This window comes from Malurus melanocephalus, unplaced genomic scaffold, assembly GCF_030028575.1.
Source record: "Malurus melanocephalus ecotype Western Australia unplaced genomic scaffold, MMel_1.1 scaffold_511, whole genome shotgun sequence".
NCBI lineage: Eukaryota > Metazoa > Chordata > Aves > Passeriformes > Maluridae > Malurus > Malurus melanocephalus.
Genome location: NW_026623743.1, coordinates 310,758 through 328,415, shown reverse-complemented (window position 1 = coordinate 328,415; position 17,658 = coordinate 310,758). Strand labels below are relative to the sequence as shown.

At 56.3% G+C, this 17,658-nt stretch overlaps 1 protein-coding gene across 1 annotated transcript in view; it reads right to left on the bottom strand.

The window, feature by feature from the left end:
- Window positions 1–12,215: 12,215 nt before the first annotated feature.
- The window catches only part of ILRUN (inflammation and lipid regulator with UBA-like and NBR1-like domains), a 166,909-nt gene continuing 161,466 nt past the window's right edge, over window positions 12,216–17,658 (bottom strand). The window contains exon 6 of the mRNA XM_057381445.1: window positions 12,216–15,626. Coding sequence (XP_057237428.1) covers window positions 15,591–15,626 — 36 coding nt within the window. The 3' untranslated portion in view covers window positions 12,216–15,590. The remainder of the gene's footprint in view (window positions 15,627–17,658) is intronic.

The following is a 17,658-nucleotide window of genomic DNA, read 5'->3' as shown; positions in this document are numbered from 1 at the left end:
GAGGGGACAGAGCAGGGGGCTGGGGAGGGGACAGAGGAGGGGGGACTGGGGAGGTGACAGCCCGGGTGCGCTGGTTCTGGTACCTGTACGGTGACAGGCTCGGGGCCAGGGCAAGCCCCGGGCTCACTCTGATGTCCCCCTAGGGGGGATGCAGCCAGTGCCGGGTCCCGCAGACCCTCAGCTCTCCACCAAGCTCCTCCAACACCACCGAGCTCCCCTGGCTCCTCCYGCCGTTACCTGCATGGCTGCTGGCACGGGGACCAGGTGTCGCCGCTGGTCCCCACGCCCCGGGTCAGGCTGCCCTCTCCATCAGCGCAGGGAGGCAAACAGCGGTGACAGGCGACAGGCACAGCCCCGGTGACCTGAGCAAAGCCTGGCGCTCCGTGTCCCCCAGGTGAGCAGCGGAGCTTGGTGTTCCCCATGCGGGGCCAGGGAGCCCCTATTTATAGCAGCACCTTCCCCCCCGTGCTCCCGGCCCCAAAGAACGCCCGTATTGTGGGGATTTGGCACCCTGGCGGCGTTTGTGTTTCACTAACCGAGCAGAACCACGAAAACCAAACCCGCGGCCAAAGGGACTTCAGGGCTGACAGAAAAAAAAAAAATTAAAAAAAAAAAAAATCACCTCAGCAGGAAAGCAGCTGGGACAGCGCGGGTCTGGAAAAGGGGTTCAGCTTCACAGAGACTCCCCGGAGGTGGCAACTCCTCACAGCCACCCAGGACACCCTATAAAGGGTCTGTCACACCCTATAAAGGGTCTGTCACACCCTGTAAAGGGTCTGGTTTGTCACACAGTGCCCCAAGGCTCGTTGTCCCCTGCCTGGCACCGGGGATGGTGGCACGCTGGGTGTCCCAGCTGTTGCCAGCGGGGCTCAACAGGAGCCAGCCCCAGCAGTCCTGGCTCCATCCCATCCTCCTTGCTGGAGCAGGAGGGGATTGCAAAGACACAAAACCAGCAAACCCTGTTTCATTTTGGGTGACACCATTCCAGAGAAATTCCAGGAATTTCGTGCCGAGGGATGACCTCTCCCTGTTTAGCCCTAATGACACCTGAAGGTGCAGGGAGCTGCGGGATGGGATGCTGACACGGGACAACACCGAGTCCACCCCAAATTAGCGCCGAAAGTGGGACWCCCTGGAGGGAGGGAAGTTGGGCTGGGTGGGCGCTGGAGGAACCGGGGTTCGCGGCAGCTCGGGGGCCTTACCTGGAGGGTGTGCGGGCTCAGAATCCGCATGGGTGCCAGCGCAGGGTGGGAAGAGCCGTCCCGGTGGCGCTCGGCGCGGTGGCTGCGGGGGACATGGCCCCGGGMGGGCTGTCCCAGCCCCGGCGGGGAGCGCGGCCGGCAGCACCGCGCCCGCTCAGCGCCCGCTCCGCGCCCGCACCATCGGCCCCCGGTGGGCACCGGAGGGACGGGACAGCGGGGAGAACGGGGCACCCCGAGGGATGAAGGCAGCGGCGGCTGAGCGAGGGGGACGCCGGCAGTGTCAGGGCTCAGCCAGAGCCTCCTTCGCCCATTATATCCAATTCCTTCCTTATTTACCTGAACAAACAAGCAGCGCTTACCTCAGCCGAGGTGTTTGAACAGCCCGGGCCGGGTTAACCCTTGGCGGGTGCGTCCAGGGCGGGCTCAGACCAGAACGGGCTTTGGGAGGTGAGTGGGGTAAATCCGTTAACCCCTTCCCACCTTCAGCTGGGACGGGACAGGGACAGGGACAATGACAGGGACAGAGACAATGACAGGGACGGGGACAGACACCTCCTTTTCTCTTCCTGCAGCACAGAGCCCTCTCAKATGTGTGACAATCCATGGCATGACATCACTCCCAGATCAAGCTGGGCCATTCTGGGGTCAGGAGCATCCCTGAGTGGTACCCACGAGCATCCCTGACCCAAACCCCAGAACCAYCCCCTGCCCAAGTGCTGAGGCCAGGAGGGGTTGGTGATGGAGCCTGTGGGTGAGGCTGCACAGAGCTGGTGGGGGTGAAGGGAGCCCCTGAGAGCACCCAAACCCTCTGCACCCCAGGGACACGGCACTGTCCCCTGCCCGGGGGTCTGTCACCGCAGGATGGGGCACGGGGGCACGGCCAGAATGTTCTACACTCCAGGCCCGGGTTGTCTCCACCGGCAYGAGCAGGTAAAAGCAGTTCTGAGCGAGACAGACACCGAGCTGGTATTTATTGTCCTTTTTTTAGCACACGAAGCAGGCAGGGCAGTCCAGGCAGCTCTCCCGTGCACGTAGCGCTGCCAAAACCAAACTCCCCTGTGCCCTAAAATCCCACATCAGACCAAACCCTGCCACAAACCCCTGTCACCAGTCCTGGCAGGCGTGTGGTCTGTCCCCAGCCCTGGCAGAGCTGGCATCCCTGGCTGCCCTGCGCCGGGGCAGGCAYGGTTGATAAGCCTCCCGTCGGAAATGTTTGCCGTGAGGAAATGAAAAAAACCCTGCAGGAAGGAGACCCCGGCGCGGGGAAAGGGCTTCGCTGCTATYGGCAGCRCCAGGAGTTTCTGCGTCCCTTTGAAACGCCTCAATGTTATCTTATCGTGGGGAAAGCTCCCCCTGGATCGGGGTTCCCGTGTTCCCGGGGAGTTCTTTTCCCCTGTTTTGGTAAACACGTGGCAGTGGGTGTGGGGGGACCCCGGGGCAAGCAGCTGTGCTGGGGAGATGCCAGCCCCTGCCTGGGCTTTGGCATGTGGGATGGGGATGTGGCACAGCCAGGAGGGGATCCAGGCCATTCAATGCCCTCTCAGCGCTCCTGGCAGCCACATCTGAGCTCCCCAGCCCGCTCAGAGCATCCACTGCTTTGGACAACCCCCACAGGGACAATGTCACACCTCAGCATCCCTGGAGGGCACCCGGAGCAGGAGCATCCCTGCATAACCCTGGGGATGGAATTATCCCAGCACGGATCCCTTCCCCTCAGCAGGGAAATTCAGATGTCTCAGCTTTGGAGAGAAGGATGATGCAGAGCGCAGTCACGTGTAAACTCGACACCAGGCAGGCTCCAGCCACGCTGGGAAAGCACCGTGGCCATCCCGCCCTTCCTGTGGCTGCTCCTCTCCTGCCCCACAGCCGGGCTGTGGCTTGGGGGATGTCTGGGGAGCAGGGCACGCTTTGCACGGGCTGTGCAAGCTGGATCTGCCGTGACACCATCTCCAGGTCAGCCGTGTTTGTTTGGYTTCTTTACAAGTTTTCACCAGAGCAAACAGCAGAGCAGAGCACCAGAAGGAGTCAGGAGCAAAGCAAAAGGGACTGGGGACACTGGGCGGGATGGGAGCTCCCAGTCCCAGAGCCAGAACATCCCAGACCCGGGTCATCCTGGGCTGTCTGGGAACCTGCTACCAAACTCACACCTCGGTCTGAAAGAGCTTTCCCCACTTCTTTTATCAGCAGCAGCGGGATCTTGATAACAGAAAGAGATTAAAGGGAAAAACATTTGCTTTTCTGGGTTCGGGGAGAGCTGGGCAGTGCAGCACTCCAAAACTGGGTGAAAGGCCCCAAAATGAGACCTCTGCTTCTCTTTCAGTGGGATCAGGAGCTGCAGCCACCCAGTGGCACCCAGAGGATCCAGATGTGCTGGGCTCCAGATGTGCTGGGCTCCAGATGTGCCGGGCTCTGGCCACTCCGGGCTCTCTCCGACACCTTTGGGCTCTCCCCGACACCTTTCGCAATCGCAGCTCAGCACAGCTCTGCTTGCACATGCAAACCGGGAAAAGGAGAGATTGCAACACCTGAGGAACAAAAGAGGGAAATGAAGTCTGGCTTTTCTGCCCCGTGCGCGCCGCAGTTTTCGGCGCTTTTTCCTTGTCCTCCCTGTCAATCCATCAGCTTCGATTCCGGTGTCTTCTGCCACYGCTGAAACTTCAACGCTTGGGAACGCGGCCGGAGGGGAGAGATGGAGAAACGGCTCATGAATCAGCCGGGAAGAATCTCTGCCCACCTGCCTGMAGCTAATCTCTGGCTCCATCACAAGAATAATAGATAAGCAGCCATGTCACATATAATAAAACTATTGAAGGCCCTTGATGTCACTGCACAAACCACAGAGGCCACGGAGCTCAGCCTGTCCCCACACGCAGAGGTGTTTCCTGGTCCCCTGCACTGGAGGGAATCCTCTGCTCCAGCTCAGTGTTTGGGACAGTGGTGGCCTCTGGACAGAGCTGGGGTCCCCCCAAAAGGCCTCATCCTGCACCCCTTGTCTGAGCCTCAGGGCGATGCTGAGACAGGATGAATTCCCATTCCCAAGATTCTTTTGCAGGCTGAGGGGACTGGAAATGGTTGAAATGGTTGGAGCAGTTTTAATGCATTTCCCCCACTGCTTGGAGGGCTCCTGGGAGGGGACAAAGTCTCTCCAGCACAGCCCAAAGCCACCCAGAGGATCAGGAAGCACCAGTGCAGGAGCCCCCAGCACGGAGGGGATGGTGCTTTTCACAAATCCACTGGGAGAGCACCCAGAGCTCCCGAGCTGCTGGGACGGCTCCAGATCCCAGAGCACCAAACCCCCTCCTCACCCCAGCCAGACCTGCCCATTTCCCGTGCAGCCCCAAGGGCGAGCGGGGCCGCTCCTCTTTATTCTCTTTATCACCCGCCCGGCTCCCCCATCTCCCAGCTGCTGCCATAAACGCCGTTTACGGGGCCGCGTGTGTGCTTGGGGCAAACAGCCGCGTTATTGCCGCGGCACCCGCCCGGGCCCACCCTGATAGAGCAGCCGGGGCTGCCGGCCCCGCTCTGACACTCGGTCCTGGCCCTGGCACTCACTCTCCATTCTGACACTCGGTCCCCGTTTTGACACTGTTTTGACACTCGGTCCCCGTTCTTGTACTCGATCCCAGCTCCGGCACAGTCCCTGCTCTGGCACTTTGTCCCCACTCTGTCACTCAGTCCCTGTTCCAGCACTCTGTCCCCACTCTGTGTCACTTGGTCCCTGTTCTGGTACTCTGTCCCCTCCCTGGCACTCTGTCCCCACTCTGTGTCACTCAGTCCCCACTCTGTGTCACTTGGTCCCCATTCTGGCTCTCTGTCCCCACTCTGTGTCACTTGGTCCCGACTCTGTCACTTTGTCCCCACTCTGTGTCACTTGGTCCCCATTCTGGCTCTCTGTCCCTACTCTGTGTCACTCGGTCCCCACTCTGGCACTTGGTCCCTGTTCTGGCACTCTGTCCCCACTCTGTCACTCTGTACCCACTCTGTGTCACTCAGTCCCCACTCTGTGTCACTCGGTACCCACTCTGTGTCACACTGTACCCACTCTGTGTCACTCGGTCCCTGTTCTGGCACTCTGTCCCCACTCTGTGTCACTCAGTCCCCACTCTGGCACTTGGTCCCTGTTCTGGCACTCTGTCCCCACTCTGTCACACTGTACCCACTCTGTGTCACTCGGTCCCCACTCTGTGTCACACTGTACCCACTCTGTGTCACTTGGTCCCTGTTCCAGCACTCTGTCCCCACTCTGTCACTCTGTACCCACTCTGTGTCACTCGGTACCACTCTGTGTCACACTGTACCCACTCTGTGTCACTCGGTCCCTGCTCTGGCACTTTGTCCCCACTCTGTCACTCGGTCCCTGTTCCAGCACTTGGTCCCCGTTCCAGCACTCTGTCCCCACCCTGTGTCACTCTGTCCCCACTCTGTCACTCAGTCCCTGTTCCAGCTCCTGGCCACTGCTCTGTCCCTGCTGTTTGAGGTGGCTCTCGGTGCTGCTGCCAGGGGATCACGGTGTCACCTGCAGGGGATCCCGGGCACTCCTGATGGGTGCAGAGGGGGTGTTGCAGCAGCCAGCTCCATCCAGGGGGGCAGGGGGGGCTGTCTGCTCTGTGCTGGTGGCAGTGGGGGTCCAGGTGCCATCCCGTGGCTGAGCACAGACATTTTTGTGCCCACCTGGCCCCATTCAAAGGCTGCTTCATGCCGGGGGTGGCAGGAGGTGACACGGTTTGGCTCTGGGGTGCCACAGTCCCGTTTCTGTGGCCTGGCTGTGCCTGGGAGAGCAGCTGGGGAAGGACAAACTGGGGGAGATGAAGACACCAGGGTGATGCCGCCCCCTGGGTCACCAGCTCCCCACCATTCCCACCCAGCACCCCCAGGTTCGGTGCCACCCTGGGTGACGCAGGGGAGCTCACGGGACACCCAGCCAGGCAGGGAGCAGCRGATCCACGGCCGTGTTTGCTGTTCCCTTCCCAAAGCCCTGCTCTTTTCTTCCTCCGGTGGCGTTAAACTCCCGCTTTTGTCTCCTGGGATTAAAAGCCTGGAAATGGCTGCGGGTCGCCCTGCGGTGCCAGGAAGAGAGGGCTCAGGGCGGTGTGGGCACGCCCCGCTCGCCCCGGGGCGAGGAAAGGTCACGGCTCCCCCCCTGGAGATTTGGGGTGCACAGGAGGCAAACCCCGCTGCGGGGAAGGATCAGCACACAAACCCCAAACCCCATCCATGACAGAACCCCCAAAATAACCCACACGGGCGCCTGTTTGTCACAGTCACCTGCTCATCCCGCCGGGGCACCCACCGGGCGGGGGGGGACAGCACCCGGGGGTGCCGGGGCCGCTCGGCAGCCGCGGTTCCCAGGCACACACGGGCAGCCAGGTGAGACGGGCCGGGCCCGGTGCCAGCAGACGGGATGTTGTCTTTTCACACAGCCCCGGTGCGGGGCCGAGCGGCAGCGGAACCCTCCGCGGCTTTGGTTCCCACACTGGGTGCCATTGAGAAATGCAAATTCATTCTTCTGCTGCCGGTTCTCTCCCCGCATGCAAAACGATCCTCGGGCATAACGGCCCCACGGAGCGACGGCCCGGAGAGCGTGGGAGCCGCTGGAAAGGGAAACACCCCGGCTGGGACGGRCAGCTCCGGGGGTCAGGGCAGCACACGGTGTCCCCGGAGCAGGGCAGACTCTTGGTGCTGATTTCCCTTCGGTCCTGCGCTGTCCATCCCAGGAGAAACTGCAGAGGGTTATTCCCTTCCCCTAAAAGGAACCCCAAATTCAATTTTCAAAGAGCTGGTGGGGCTGGAGAGCGAGGGGCTGCGTGGTGAAGGGCGGGCAGGGGACAGAGCCACCCCTCTCCCATCGCCTCTGACCCATTGAAGCAGCTTTGCAGGGCCGGGGRAGCAGAGGGAGGAGGTTTCCCCTGTGCACAGGGACCCCACATCCTGCAGCATTCCATGGGGCCGTGGTTCTGGGCTGCGGGAGGGGGCCGGGGACGCGGAGCTGCCCCAGAGSGAGCCGTGACTCAGCCGTGACTCACCCGGCTCCGAAGGAAACGTGTCGCTCCCGTGAGCATCGCCCGGGGCCRGCACCTTGTCCCGGGGGTTCAGCGAGGAGACAGGACCTGGGCGGCCATGTAGGGACAAAGGGGTGCGGGGAAAGGGGGCAGGACCCCAAACAAGCTCCCATGCTCTGTTTTGTCCCCCTCTGCAGGCACTGGGCTGGCCACAGAGCTTGGAGGAATTTTCTTTTCCCTGACACAAGCACGCTCTTGGGCATCCCCAGCCTTGCCAGCCTTCCTGACACCAACACCGAGCGGAGCTGCAGCTCCCGGAGCCGGGTCTGGCGAGGAGGGAGCTGTGAGGGGCACCGGGAGCTGGGCAGGGGGGCTCCAGCACCTGCCAAAGCCTTGCTGGACACAGGCAGCATTCCTTGTGGCATCCCTGGTTTCACAGGGCGGGATGTTAAAGCAGAAAGCGATTACAGCTCTGTGAGGGAGCAATAAACTCAATTAAACTCCAGCCCTGGTGTGGGACGTGACCCGAAATGGCTCCATGCTCCCCTCAAAGGGCTGTCCCAGCCCCAAGCCCTGCTCTGCCCATCCTGGCTCTCCCCATCCCGGTGCTGGCTCGGGCACCAGCAGAGCAAGGACATCACTTCTCTCCTCAGCGGTGGATTTTGAGCGTAGCAAAATGTTTGTTCTGTCAACACGTGCCTAATCCCTGACCAAAAGCTGATGAAAACACCAKGGGGGGAAGGATGGGAATGAGCTGCCCTTTGAGGCAGGGCCCCAGTGGTGACAGCCACAGCCCCAATGGGGGGAAATGAGGATCCTGGGGTACCCTGCACCGGGCAGGGTCGGGGGAAGGCTCTCCATGAAGCAGGAGTGGTCTCCAGCCGCAGCCTGGCCCTGCCACAAACCCCAGCAGGATCCCAGCTCCGTGCAGGAGGTGCAGAAATGGTGCAGAAATGATCCTTGATCTGCAGGGATTGCCCAGCCTCAGTGGCCACTCCTGGCTCCTTTCCCCCTGAAACTGTGGCCAGAGGATGCAGGGAACACACAGCACCAGCCTCGGACTGTCCCTGTCCCCGCTGACCCAGCACCTGCTGTGACACCATCAACAGGCTCACGGACGTCACAAATGGGCTCACCTGAGGATTAGCGTTTCCAGATGACCCATAAAACCTTTTTCCTCGTGGGATGAACGAACACTTTGTCCTGTGAGGCTCGTTTCCAGCCTGGCTGGGGCTGGGCTGGGCAAGCAGAGCTGTCCCATTGCCCACCCCAGGGTGGTCCCAGCAGGGACCCATTCCCAGCACCCAGAGGCATCAGCCGTGCACCCTTCACCCGCAGGAAAAAAAAAAAAAAGGGGGGGGGAAAAAAAAGGTACATTTAGCAGTTTCCATTTGTTTGCTCTTTAAATAATTGTTTCCTTATCGCTATTGATTTAGATCCCTTTAAAATTCTGACAAACCTGCTTCTCAGGCACCCTGAGCCGCTTCCTCCCAGCCTGCTCCCCGTGGGCAAGGCAGAGCAGTGAGGCTCATCCTGAGGACAGTTCCCTGCTTGGGGAGGAATCTGCAGAGCATCGTGACCCCACTCACACCCCTGTTCCCATGATGGACAAACCAGGCTGCCCCAAAGCTGCGATTTGGGAATTTGTCCTCTCCCCATCTTACAGTGGACACAGGGGCTGTGGGAGGGGACACTTTAAGGGCACAGTGGTCACAGCTGCCAACACCGTCCATGCAGAATCCAGACAAGGCCTGCTCTGAACTCAGAACAGTTCATCAACAGTCCCACTTAGTGCAGAGGGGCAGAGGCAGGACAGGATGGGTTCAAGTGWCCCTTCAGGTGCCTCTTGCTGTCACCCACCAGGGGATTCACAGCCCTGCTGGGCTCACAGGGGTTCGAGGGGCTCATCCCAGGTCCCTCCAATGCCAGCCTGGGTCTGGGGCTTCACTGCCACGGGTTGACGTCACAGCCCAGCCTGCAGCTGTCAATAGATTGAGGAAACGTGGCCACAGTAAACAGCGAGGAGGGAAAATGCTGCAGATTAGATAAGGAATGCGAGTCCTGGCTGTGTTTTCCCCTGGATGCCGGTGCTGCACAGACCCTGCCGAGCCCAGCCGCTCCACACCAGCAGTGCAGAGAGACCCAGGTGAGGCTAAAAGGCCCATCCTGTGGGATGGTTTTCCTAGAAAAAGGCCTGGGAAAAGGGCCTAACCCTAAACCTGAGGTTAGGGGGTCCCTCCCTCTCTCCCACAGAGCTGGGCACCACCCTGTGGCCAGCACCCAGACCCCCTTTAGTCCCCAACACGTGTCACCCTTCAAACTGGGACAAAACCGGGACAACATGGACCTGCTGCTGGGCAGACCCTTCCTCATTCACAGCCCAGAGGGTGCCCGTGCTGGCCCTGCCCGGCTCAGCAGCATCGCCCCAGTCCCACAGCGCTGGTGACAGCCCAGGTGACATGTGCCACCCCACTGCCCAGCCAGGAGAGCAGCTGCCCTGGGGCTGTGGGGGACACGGTTCTCGCGTGCCTGGCCACTGTCACCAGCAGATCCCAGAGCCTGGAAAAGCCACATCCAGCAGCTCCCAAGGGTTTTGCAGACAAGGAACACCCTCAGCTCCCTCTGCTGGCACCTGCTCCAGGCTGGGCCCGTGGCCAGCAAACCCTGTGTGAACACCTCGGCCGGGAGCCGCAGTGCCCAGGGTCCCGGTCACCCCCGAGCCCAGCCCCTGTTCCCAACAGCAGYCCCTGGCAGCACACTGAACGGTGATTCCTGCAGTGTCCCCATCGCAGCATGGCCGAGCCACCTCACAGGACACTGCATCCTCACTCTGTGTGCAAAATGAAAACCAAATCTTGTCCCCCCATTTTAAATTTCCATGAAAGTGTCACTCCTGCGGGGAAGAGACCCCCAAAACACGGGGATCCATGAGCGAGGAGGCAGCTCTGGAGCCAGCCCAGCCGCAGCTGCTGTGCAGAGCCGAGCCCGCGGTGTTCCATGGGGCAAACAGGGCTGGTCCGTGCCCACGCGTGCCATCTGCCTCCTTGCCAGGCTCTGCACAGAGCTTTTACTACTCGGCTGTTTTATCAATGGGGTAGGAAACGTTCGAGATTAGATTTCCTTAAATAATTCCCGTATAATTGGGAATTTTCCAGTGAACACACAGGCAGAGCAGGCAGGTTGTGGAGAGCTTCTACAAAGAGCCCAAGTTTCCCCTGATCCTGCTCCTTCCCCATGGACYCCTGGTAGCATCCCACCACCAGCTTGGCATCATTTCCCCTCTGGCCCATTAACATCCCAAAGGACCTCAGGAAGATACTCCCTTAGCATTGTGCTGCTGCTGCAGGATTAGTGGATGTAGCAGGGAGAAGAGGAAAATAAATAAAAATCAGAATAAAACTCTCCTTTTCGTCTCTGCCACTGTTCCAGGTGCTGCCCTGGAGCCCTGGAGGTTATGCCTGTGGATATGAGGACATGCAGTGGTGCTGGGCAGGTTTTGCAGCAGATCCTGCTCTTCCCTCCAGCCTGAGAGGAATGAGCACCCAACAAGGCACAGGGTCTGAGCAGTCCTGGATGCTGAGCACAACCTCATCCCTCTAATCCATCACAAAAAGCTCGGAACACCCTCCTTCTGACTGCCATCGCTTTGGGAACAAAAAAAAACCCGCATAAAACCAGAATTAATTTTGCAACTTTGAATGGACAACGCTCTGGCTCCCCTAAAAAAAATAAACAAGCAGCCAAAGCAGCACCCAAGCAGCTCCCAGGTGCCTGAGGAGGCCGTTTGCCTTGGCCTCCTGCCCACCCACCCAGCTCTGCACCCAGGATTGCGGGATGATCTCCACCGAGGCAATCCCGCTGGTTATTTGCCCACTCAGGAGATACCATTAAAGGTGTGATGGGATTGTCCTGCGCTGGCAACCCCTGACAGGTTGCAACCCTAAAGATAAACAGATTCTTTCGGGCAAATAAGGAGTAAATGCAAAGCTGGGCAGCGAGCAGGGCGGGTGATCCTCCCCTGCCCAAACACAGCAGCCTCGGGACACCCATGAGCACCCCGAGCTCGAGGGGCGCGTTCTGCTCAGGGCACAAAACAAACACCCCCAGGCACAGGTAGCAGGATGTCTGTTCCCAGTCAGGCTTTCAGTCAAGCTTAACCAGCACATGAAAGCTCCAGGCATTTATTCAAATGATAAAAGCAAAGCCAGCACACACAGAGTGAGGTTTCTCGTGGGGATTAGTAACAAACTCCCAGGCAAGCAAAGGAACGGCCTCAGCTGAGCTGCTCTGTGGTGCAGTTTGTCCAGGTAATGCTTGGGCTGCGTGTCCTGAGGCAAGGCCTCACCTGGGAACTCAGAACCACCCGAGACAACTCTGTGAGGAGCCCAGCAAAGCGAGACCTTCGTGTGTCCCCATCCCGATCCACAGCTAGCTTCCCTAGGGATTGTGAGAAGAGAAAAACCAAACTTCCTTCCTTCCAACTCCCTCTCCTGCCTCCCTGAGTGACTCAGGAGACGGATGGACTGATCCCTCAGGTCTGGGCTGTTTGACGTGTGAAGCATCATCAGCCCATCCCGCACCASGCTCCGAAAGAAGGGCTGGGATGTGGATCAGCACCCAAGGAGCACTTGGGGACACAGCTGTGACATTGCTTTGTGCTGGTGCCCCTCGAACGGAGATTGCTGAGACCATCCCACTCCTCAGGAATTGTTGTGAAGTGACCTGACCTTGTCACAAGGAAATCAGAAGCCCCCTCCCTCCCCTGGCCTCACAACCACCCCTAAGACCTCTCCCCACCCTCATCCCCACCCAGGGYCTCGACAGGTGGTTTGATAACCTCAATATGCACCAAATTTCATCTGGTTTCACAACAATTTGGAGTAAATCAGGGCTAGAGGGTTTAAGGGTGTTGTGCCTGAGTGTGTGGAAACACTCTGGGGATGGAGCAGACTGGGTATATTTAACTACAAGGTGACAGACTTTGAAGTTTTGCAGCTTCAATAAAACTCTCAACAGCTACAGAGCATTTTTTTTTTCTGTGTTAATTTAATCATACAAATATTCATTTATACATTAAGGAAAAGGCTTCCTTTATTTTCACCCCCAATGTGCTATCATAGGACTTCTCCCAGACTCAGAGAGGCAACACACCATCCYGTGCTACACATGCACTGCCCCGGCGAGCACAGACAGGCTGGGAACCACCCACGCACTCACACACGGAAAAAATTAAACACAACAGAAACCCAGACGTGGGACAGCGTGCATTTCCCACCCACACAACTGCTCTCCAACCACACGGCTCTGCCCCAGCTCCCAAACATTGCGAGGTTCTAATCCGACACTCCTGAGATGTGGGCAGAAGATTCCCACTCTCTCACCCCCTCCCACGGCACTGCCATTTCGGGGCTAGTCCCAGGGACATCCTGCTCCAGTTTGTTGAGGCTGGGAGGTGACACTGCTTGAGCTGTGTTAGTGACAGGGCCCAAGTGGCTCTCACTTGCCACAGGSACCCACTTAAAGGCCATCAGAGATGTTCTGCATGATCCTTTTCCCTGTGGGAGCTGATACAAACCACAGTGTCACGAGGTWACCAGGGCAGAGCTTTGCCAAATTTATCTCCAATCTCCCCATTAAAAGCTGGACATCTGAAGCACGAGCAATCCGAGGGCTGGCTGCACCACGAAGCTCCAAGGAACCAGGCTATAAAACCACCTTTAGCCTCAGCAAAACAGTTTTTACTTGAGGAAAAACACAGAGATAGAACAACCCCTGTTTTTAAACAAYCTTCCAGTGCCACAGCCGGGGCCACAACCCCAGCCCCAAAGAGCCAGAGCTCCATGGATCCCTCTGCTGCCTGGGCAGAGTGGGATGTGAGCAGAAAGAGCTGCAGATGGCCRAGCCCTGCCTTTCCTCACACCCCAGAACATGTGACCCTTGTCACCGGGACACCACAGACTGCAAACGCGTGTGCCTTCGGAGYGGGAAAGCACATGGCTACAGGGGCACATGCAGGTTTGGATTTCTCAAGACAAGGGAAATTCAGCCTTAGGAGGAGCACAGGAACACGAGTGTGGCAGCCAGGGGACACGGGAGGAGCACACGTGCCTGGGAGCAGAAAGCCAGCATGGGGGTATCCGAGTGCAAGGGTCTCCCAGGTGCCTGTGCTGACAGCAGGCAAAGGTCACAGCACCAGCTCTAACCCTCACTCAGACCTTGATTTCCCCTCCCTTCCACTATGCAGCTGACACAAGGAGCTAATAAAGATAAGGAATCACCTCGTCACTTGGAGCAAGAGCAGTCTCCAAGGGTTCAGTGCCCTCAGAAGGGGAGCAGCAGTGCTGCAGGTGTGATGTTCGTACCCTCAGAGGGGCTCGTGAGCCACCTGCGAGGGAAGGAGGGAGTGAGGAAACTCTCCCTGCCCACACCACACTGTGGGGCTGCAGATCATCCCACCACATCAATGCTCAGAGGGGATAATGAATCCAAGGCAAAATGTTGTTACAGGACAAGAACCAAACCTTCCAAGAAGCAGCACCTTCAGCAGGTTCACTCCAATCCCAACACTGCCCCAGCTCCAGGACAGAGCCAAGTGCCCACCAGGCTGCAAGAGTCAGGCAGCTCAAATCCTGCAGTGCCACTTCTGTGCAGGTAGTTTCTTATATTGTTTCTCCCAGCTAATAGATTTCTGAAGGGAGATTTTAASTAATAGTGATCTTTAATAACTCAACCTCTGAAATACAAACAAAATCAATCACTCAGTCCTTCCTCTGTTGGACACAAGGGGCTCCCACTGTCCCCACGAGGTCCACCTGTATGCACTCGGGTACCAGTCCTTGGTAGCTGCAACAAAGGATTCCCCCATTCAAAATCAGCCACATAAACACAAGCAGCCAAGAGCAGTGAGGGCAAAGCCATGCAGTGTGCAGCTCTGAGACGGGGAAAAGCCTTCACTGGGAAGGTCTGGAAGAAGGTAACGGGAGCTTTGCATATTCCTGTATCTTTGGCAGAAGGCTGTTCCAGCCTGGTTCGTTCAGGCAGGATGGTGCTGCCGGGCTCASTCCCCTCCATTTGCAGGGACAGCACTTGAGAATAAATCCACAGCGCCTGAGACTGAGCTGCCTCCCCTCACACGGCACTTCCCAGTCCAGAACAGGAGGAAAACACGCTGGAGGAACAGCAGAGCAGCCCAAACGTTTGCAATCCCTCCTCTAACACGAGCCCACTTGGAGCCTCAGCACAGCCCCAAGCCCAGACGACAAAGGCAGAAGAGGTGACAGTGGGACCCAGCTGGTGGTGCCAACTCCTGCTCCAGAACACACGGATCAGCCTCTAAGCTACACCTCAGCACAGGAGAAACAAATGCAAACTTATGCTCTGAAAGAGAGAGGGGACAGTCCAAATGAAAAGGACAGGATGACTGTGAAGCTTTTCAACTACTAGCAGGTGAATTATAGCTACAGAGAKTCCCCTTGGCACACAGCTCCAGGCACAGCTACTGCACATCAAGAGTGAACAAAAAGGGATTTTAAAYTGCTAACCACACAGGACAGCTCAGGAACTTGAATAAATCAGTTTCTTATTAACAAGGGTGTGTATTTGTGTACTTCATGTACAAGGGGGAAGGGAGATGAGCCCTCCATGTTATCCCAGAAGTCCCAGAGTCTCCCTTTCCAACTCTGATACCGAGATCCAGCCATAGCGTAGTTCCCAACGACACACAGGACAACTAAGAGCAACACCCAAACCAAAAGGAAAAGAAGAAATAAAAGATTAAAAAGTCAGTAACTAAAACCAGCAGATGCTGTTAAAAACGCAGCGCTGGGAGCAGACCCAACCTGGCAATAAAAAAGTCTGACAGAAGCAGTCCCTGCACAAACCCCAGTGGGTGCCGAGCCAGTCCTGTTCGGCAGCAAACCAGGACATTCTGGGAAAATGCACGCTGTCCCTTAGGAAAAAAAAAATATGAACAAGAAACAAACAGAAATTAAACATTTGCTCAAACTACAACCGCTCTGTAGGCAAAATATTCTTTTTTTTAAAGATGGCTTTTAAATTTTCATTTTTAAACTTCTTTTTAAGCTACCTAATTACGTGTGAAGATGATTTCTAAAAACCCATAGTGTTGGTGTCTCTTCCTCCTCATAGCATTTACACCACTCTGAAATCCAGCAGTCACACATGCATACTCAGGTTTTGGATTTTCCTCTGGAAACAGCTAGTCTTAAGTTACTGGGCTTTTGCTTTTTCTTCTTTATCCAGAACACGGAGGCAGAGAAGGGGGGTCCACGCTGTGTCTGTCTGCCACATGAATCCCCCTCCCTTCCCCCAAAAGTCAGCTTTTTCTTAAATTCTCCTCTTGTCGATACCCGTTTTGTGTTTTTGTGTTTTAAGACTGTCCGAAGTGATAAGGACCGTGGAAACCCTGAAAGAAAGTTGGAGACATAATCAATTTTCAACAGGCAAGAAACAAAACGCTCAATGCTCAGCTCCAAAGAGCACCCAGCCCAGCCCAGGGSTTCCCACCAACCCCACTGTGGCTCAAGGATGCTCCTAAACCACACGTTCCAGGGCTGGTTTCCCCACAGAGGGCAGATGCCACCACTTACCTCTGTCAGGTGTTTTTTAGGCCAAGACCACAAAATAACTTGTTTTCTATACCACAATCCCCTAGAGATGCTATAATACCCGCAGGCCCAGCCCCTGCAGCCTCCCCAGTTTGTCCCAGAGACATGGGGTTGAAACTGGGTTCAAGAGGCCATGTCAGAAAAAAAAAAAAAAATTCCAGGTTCCCACAGGTGCCATTTGTGCCYTCTCAGGGTAACAATACACATTTGCCTCCAGTGAAATCACCCAGAGCATTTACCAAAACCCCCAAAATGCTTCCTAGAAAATCCATTTCCCTCCTTTACATCCTGAAATGAGTCACCTAAAAGTCAGATCTAGTCACAGGTCTCAAATTAACAGGAACTCCCTTTGTAACTTCTATTGTCTGGATCAGCTATCCGGGGTTTCATCAGGAAGCAAAAGAAAGACCCACAGGCAGCGAGAGATGCCCCAGCTCACAGGGAGATAAAGTTTGTCAGTGATGAAGGCACAACCCCCACACAAAACCCACATACTGAGGTCAGGAAGGAGATGAGGGAGAAAAACTTGTTATATCTCATGGCAGAGTTGGAAAACCATTATGCAAATGCTTCTGAACAGTCCAGCTCTTCCCAGCAGCACACTCTGGGTAAGGCAGTGAGAGTACAAACAGCCAAAACCATTCCTGCTTGATTTGAACAGGAAGCTCTGACCTCAGTTTTCACCACTCTGTCTTTAAAAAGGCAAATTTCCTAGGAAATACCATTTCCTGCGTGTTCTACAACTTCAAAACCTTCTGACTGCAGGAGCCAGGGCTATGCAGCCACGAGTCAGAACAGGGATTGCACAAAGAATCGACGTCACTGGCAAACCCCAGGCTGGAGAGCTCTGCTGCAGATCTGACTAGGAAGGAAGTACCATGAACAGTCTGCAATCATGCTACAGATGGAAAGAAAATGTTCATTCTTCGGGATGTATCAAGCGGTAAATACAAGCAMATGATAAAATGAAGCAGCCCTCAGCAGCTCTCAGAATCCAACCAAGAGAAGGATCAGCAGACAATTAACCAGGACATCTCCTGAACTGCGTGGGAAGTATGAAAGACTGGGAACGTGGAAATTGCTGTTTGCAGACAGAAATACACGCAAGTGATGGAAAAACAAACACACTTCTAACCCAGGAATATGCTGCAGTGCCAGCTTGTAAAGCTTTTCAAAAGAGAACAGCCAGCAGATTCCAACATGACAGTTCACCTCAGGAAGAAGATGCTCCCATCAAAATCCAATGACTGAGATATCCAACATTTCCAAAAATACAGTCGCTGAAACAGGGGGAAGGGGAGGAGCAGGAGAGAAACACTAAGATGGCGTGAACAGGTGCACAAAAAAAGAACACAGAAGGAGAGCAATGTATAAACAGGATTCCAAGCAGTCTCACCTCACAGGGATTAAGCTATTGTACTTAGCACTCTGCAGAAGGAAAACAGGATTTGCTGCCRATTACCTGTACAGACACATTTGCCAGAATTTGCTTCATCTTTGAGCTACCTGCACACAAGGCTTTGTTTGAGGCACTGCCTGGYGAGCTCTGGAGGGGTTTAACCATCCCCTGCTCCTCTGCTGGGGGCACACCTTACCCCAGGTCACCTCACAGCAGATGCCACGGGCAAAACCACCTTGGCCTGCTATAATTTGGGGGTCCACAAGCACCCCCCTGCAGTGTGAGGAACTGCCAGTCACCCTCAGTCTGACATCAGAGCAGCTCATTAGTGCTTTTGGATGCAGAGGCTCTGTGAAGTCACAGTGAGCTGGTTTGCAGGGAAACCCTCTGGATCTCCATGTACTGGTTTCTGGAGCACCTAATTTAAAGCT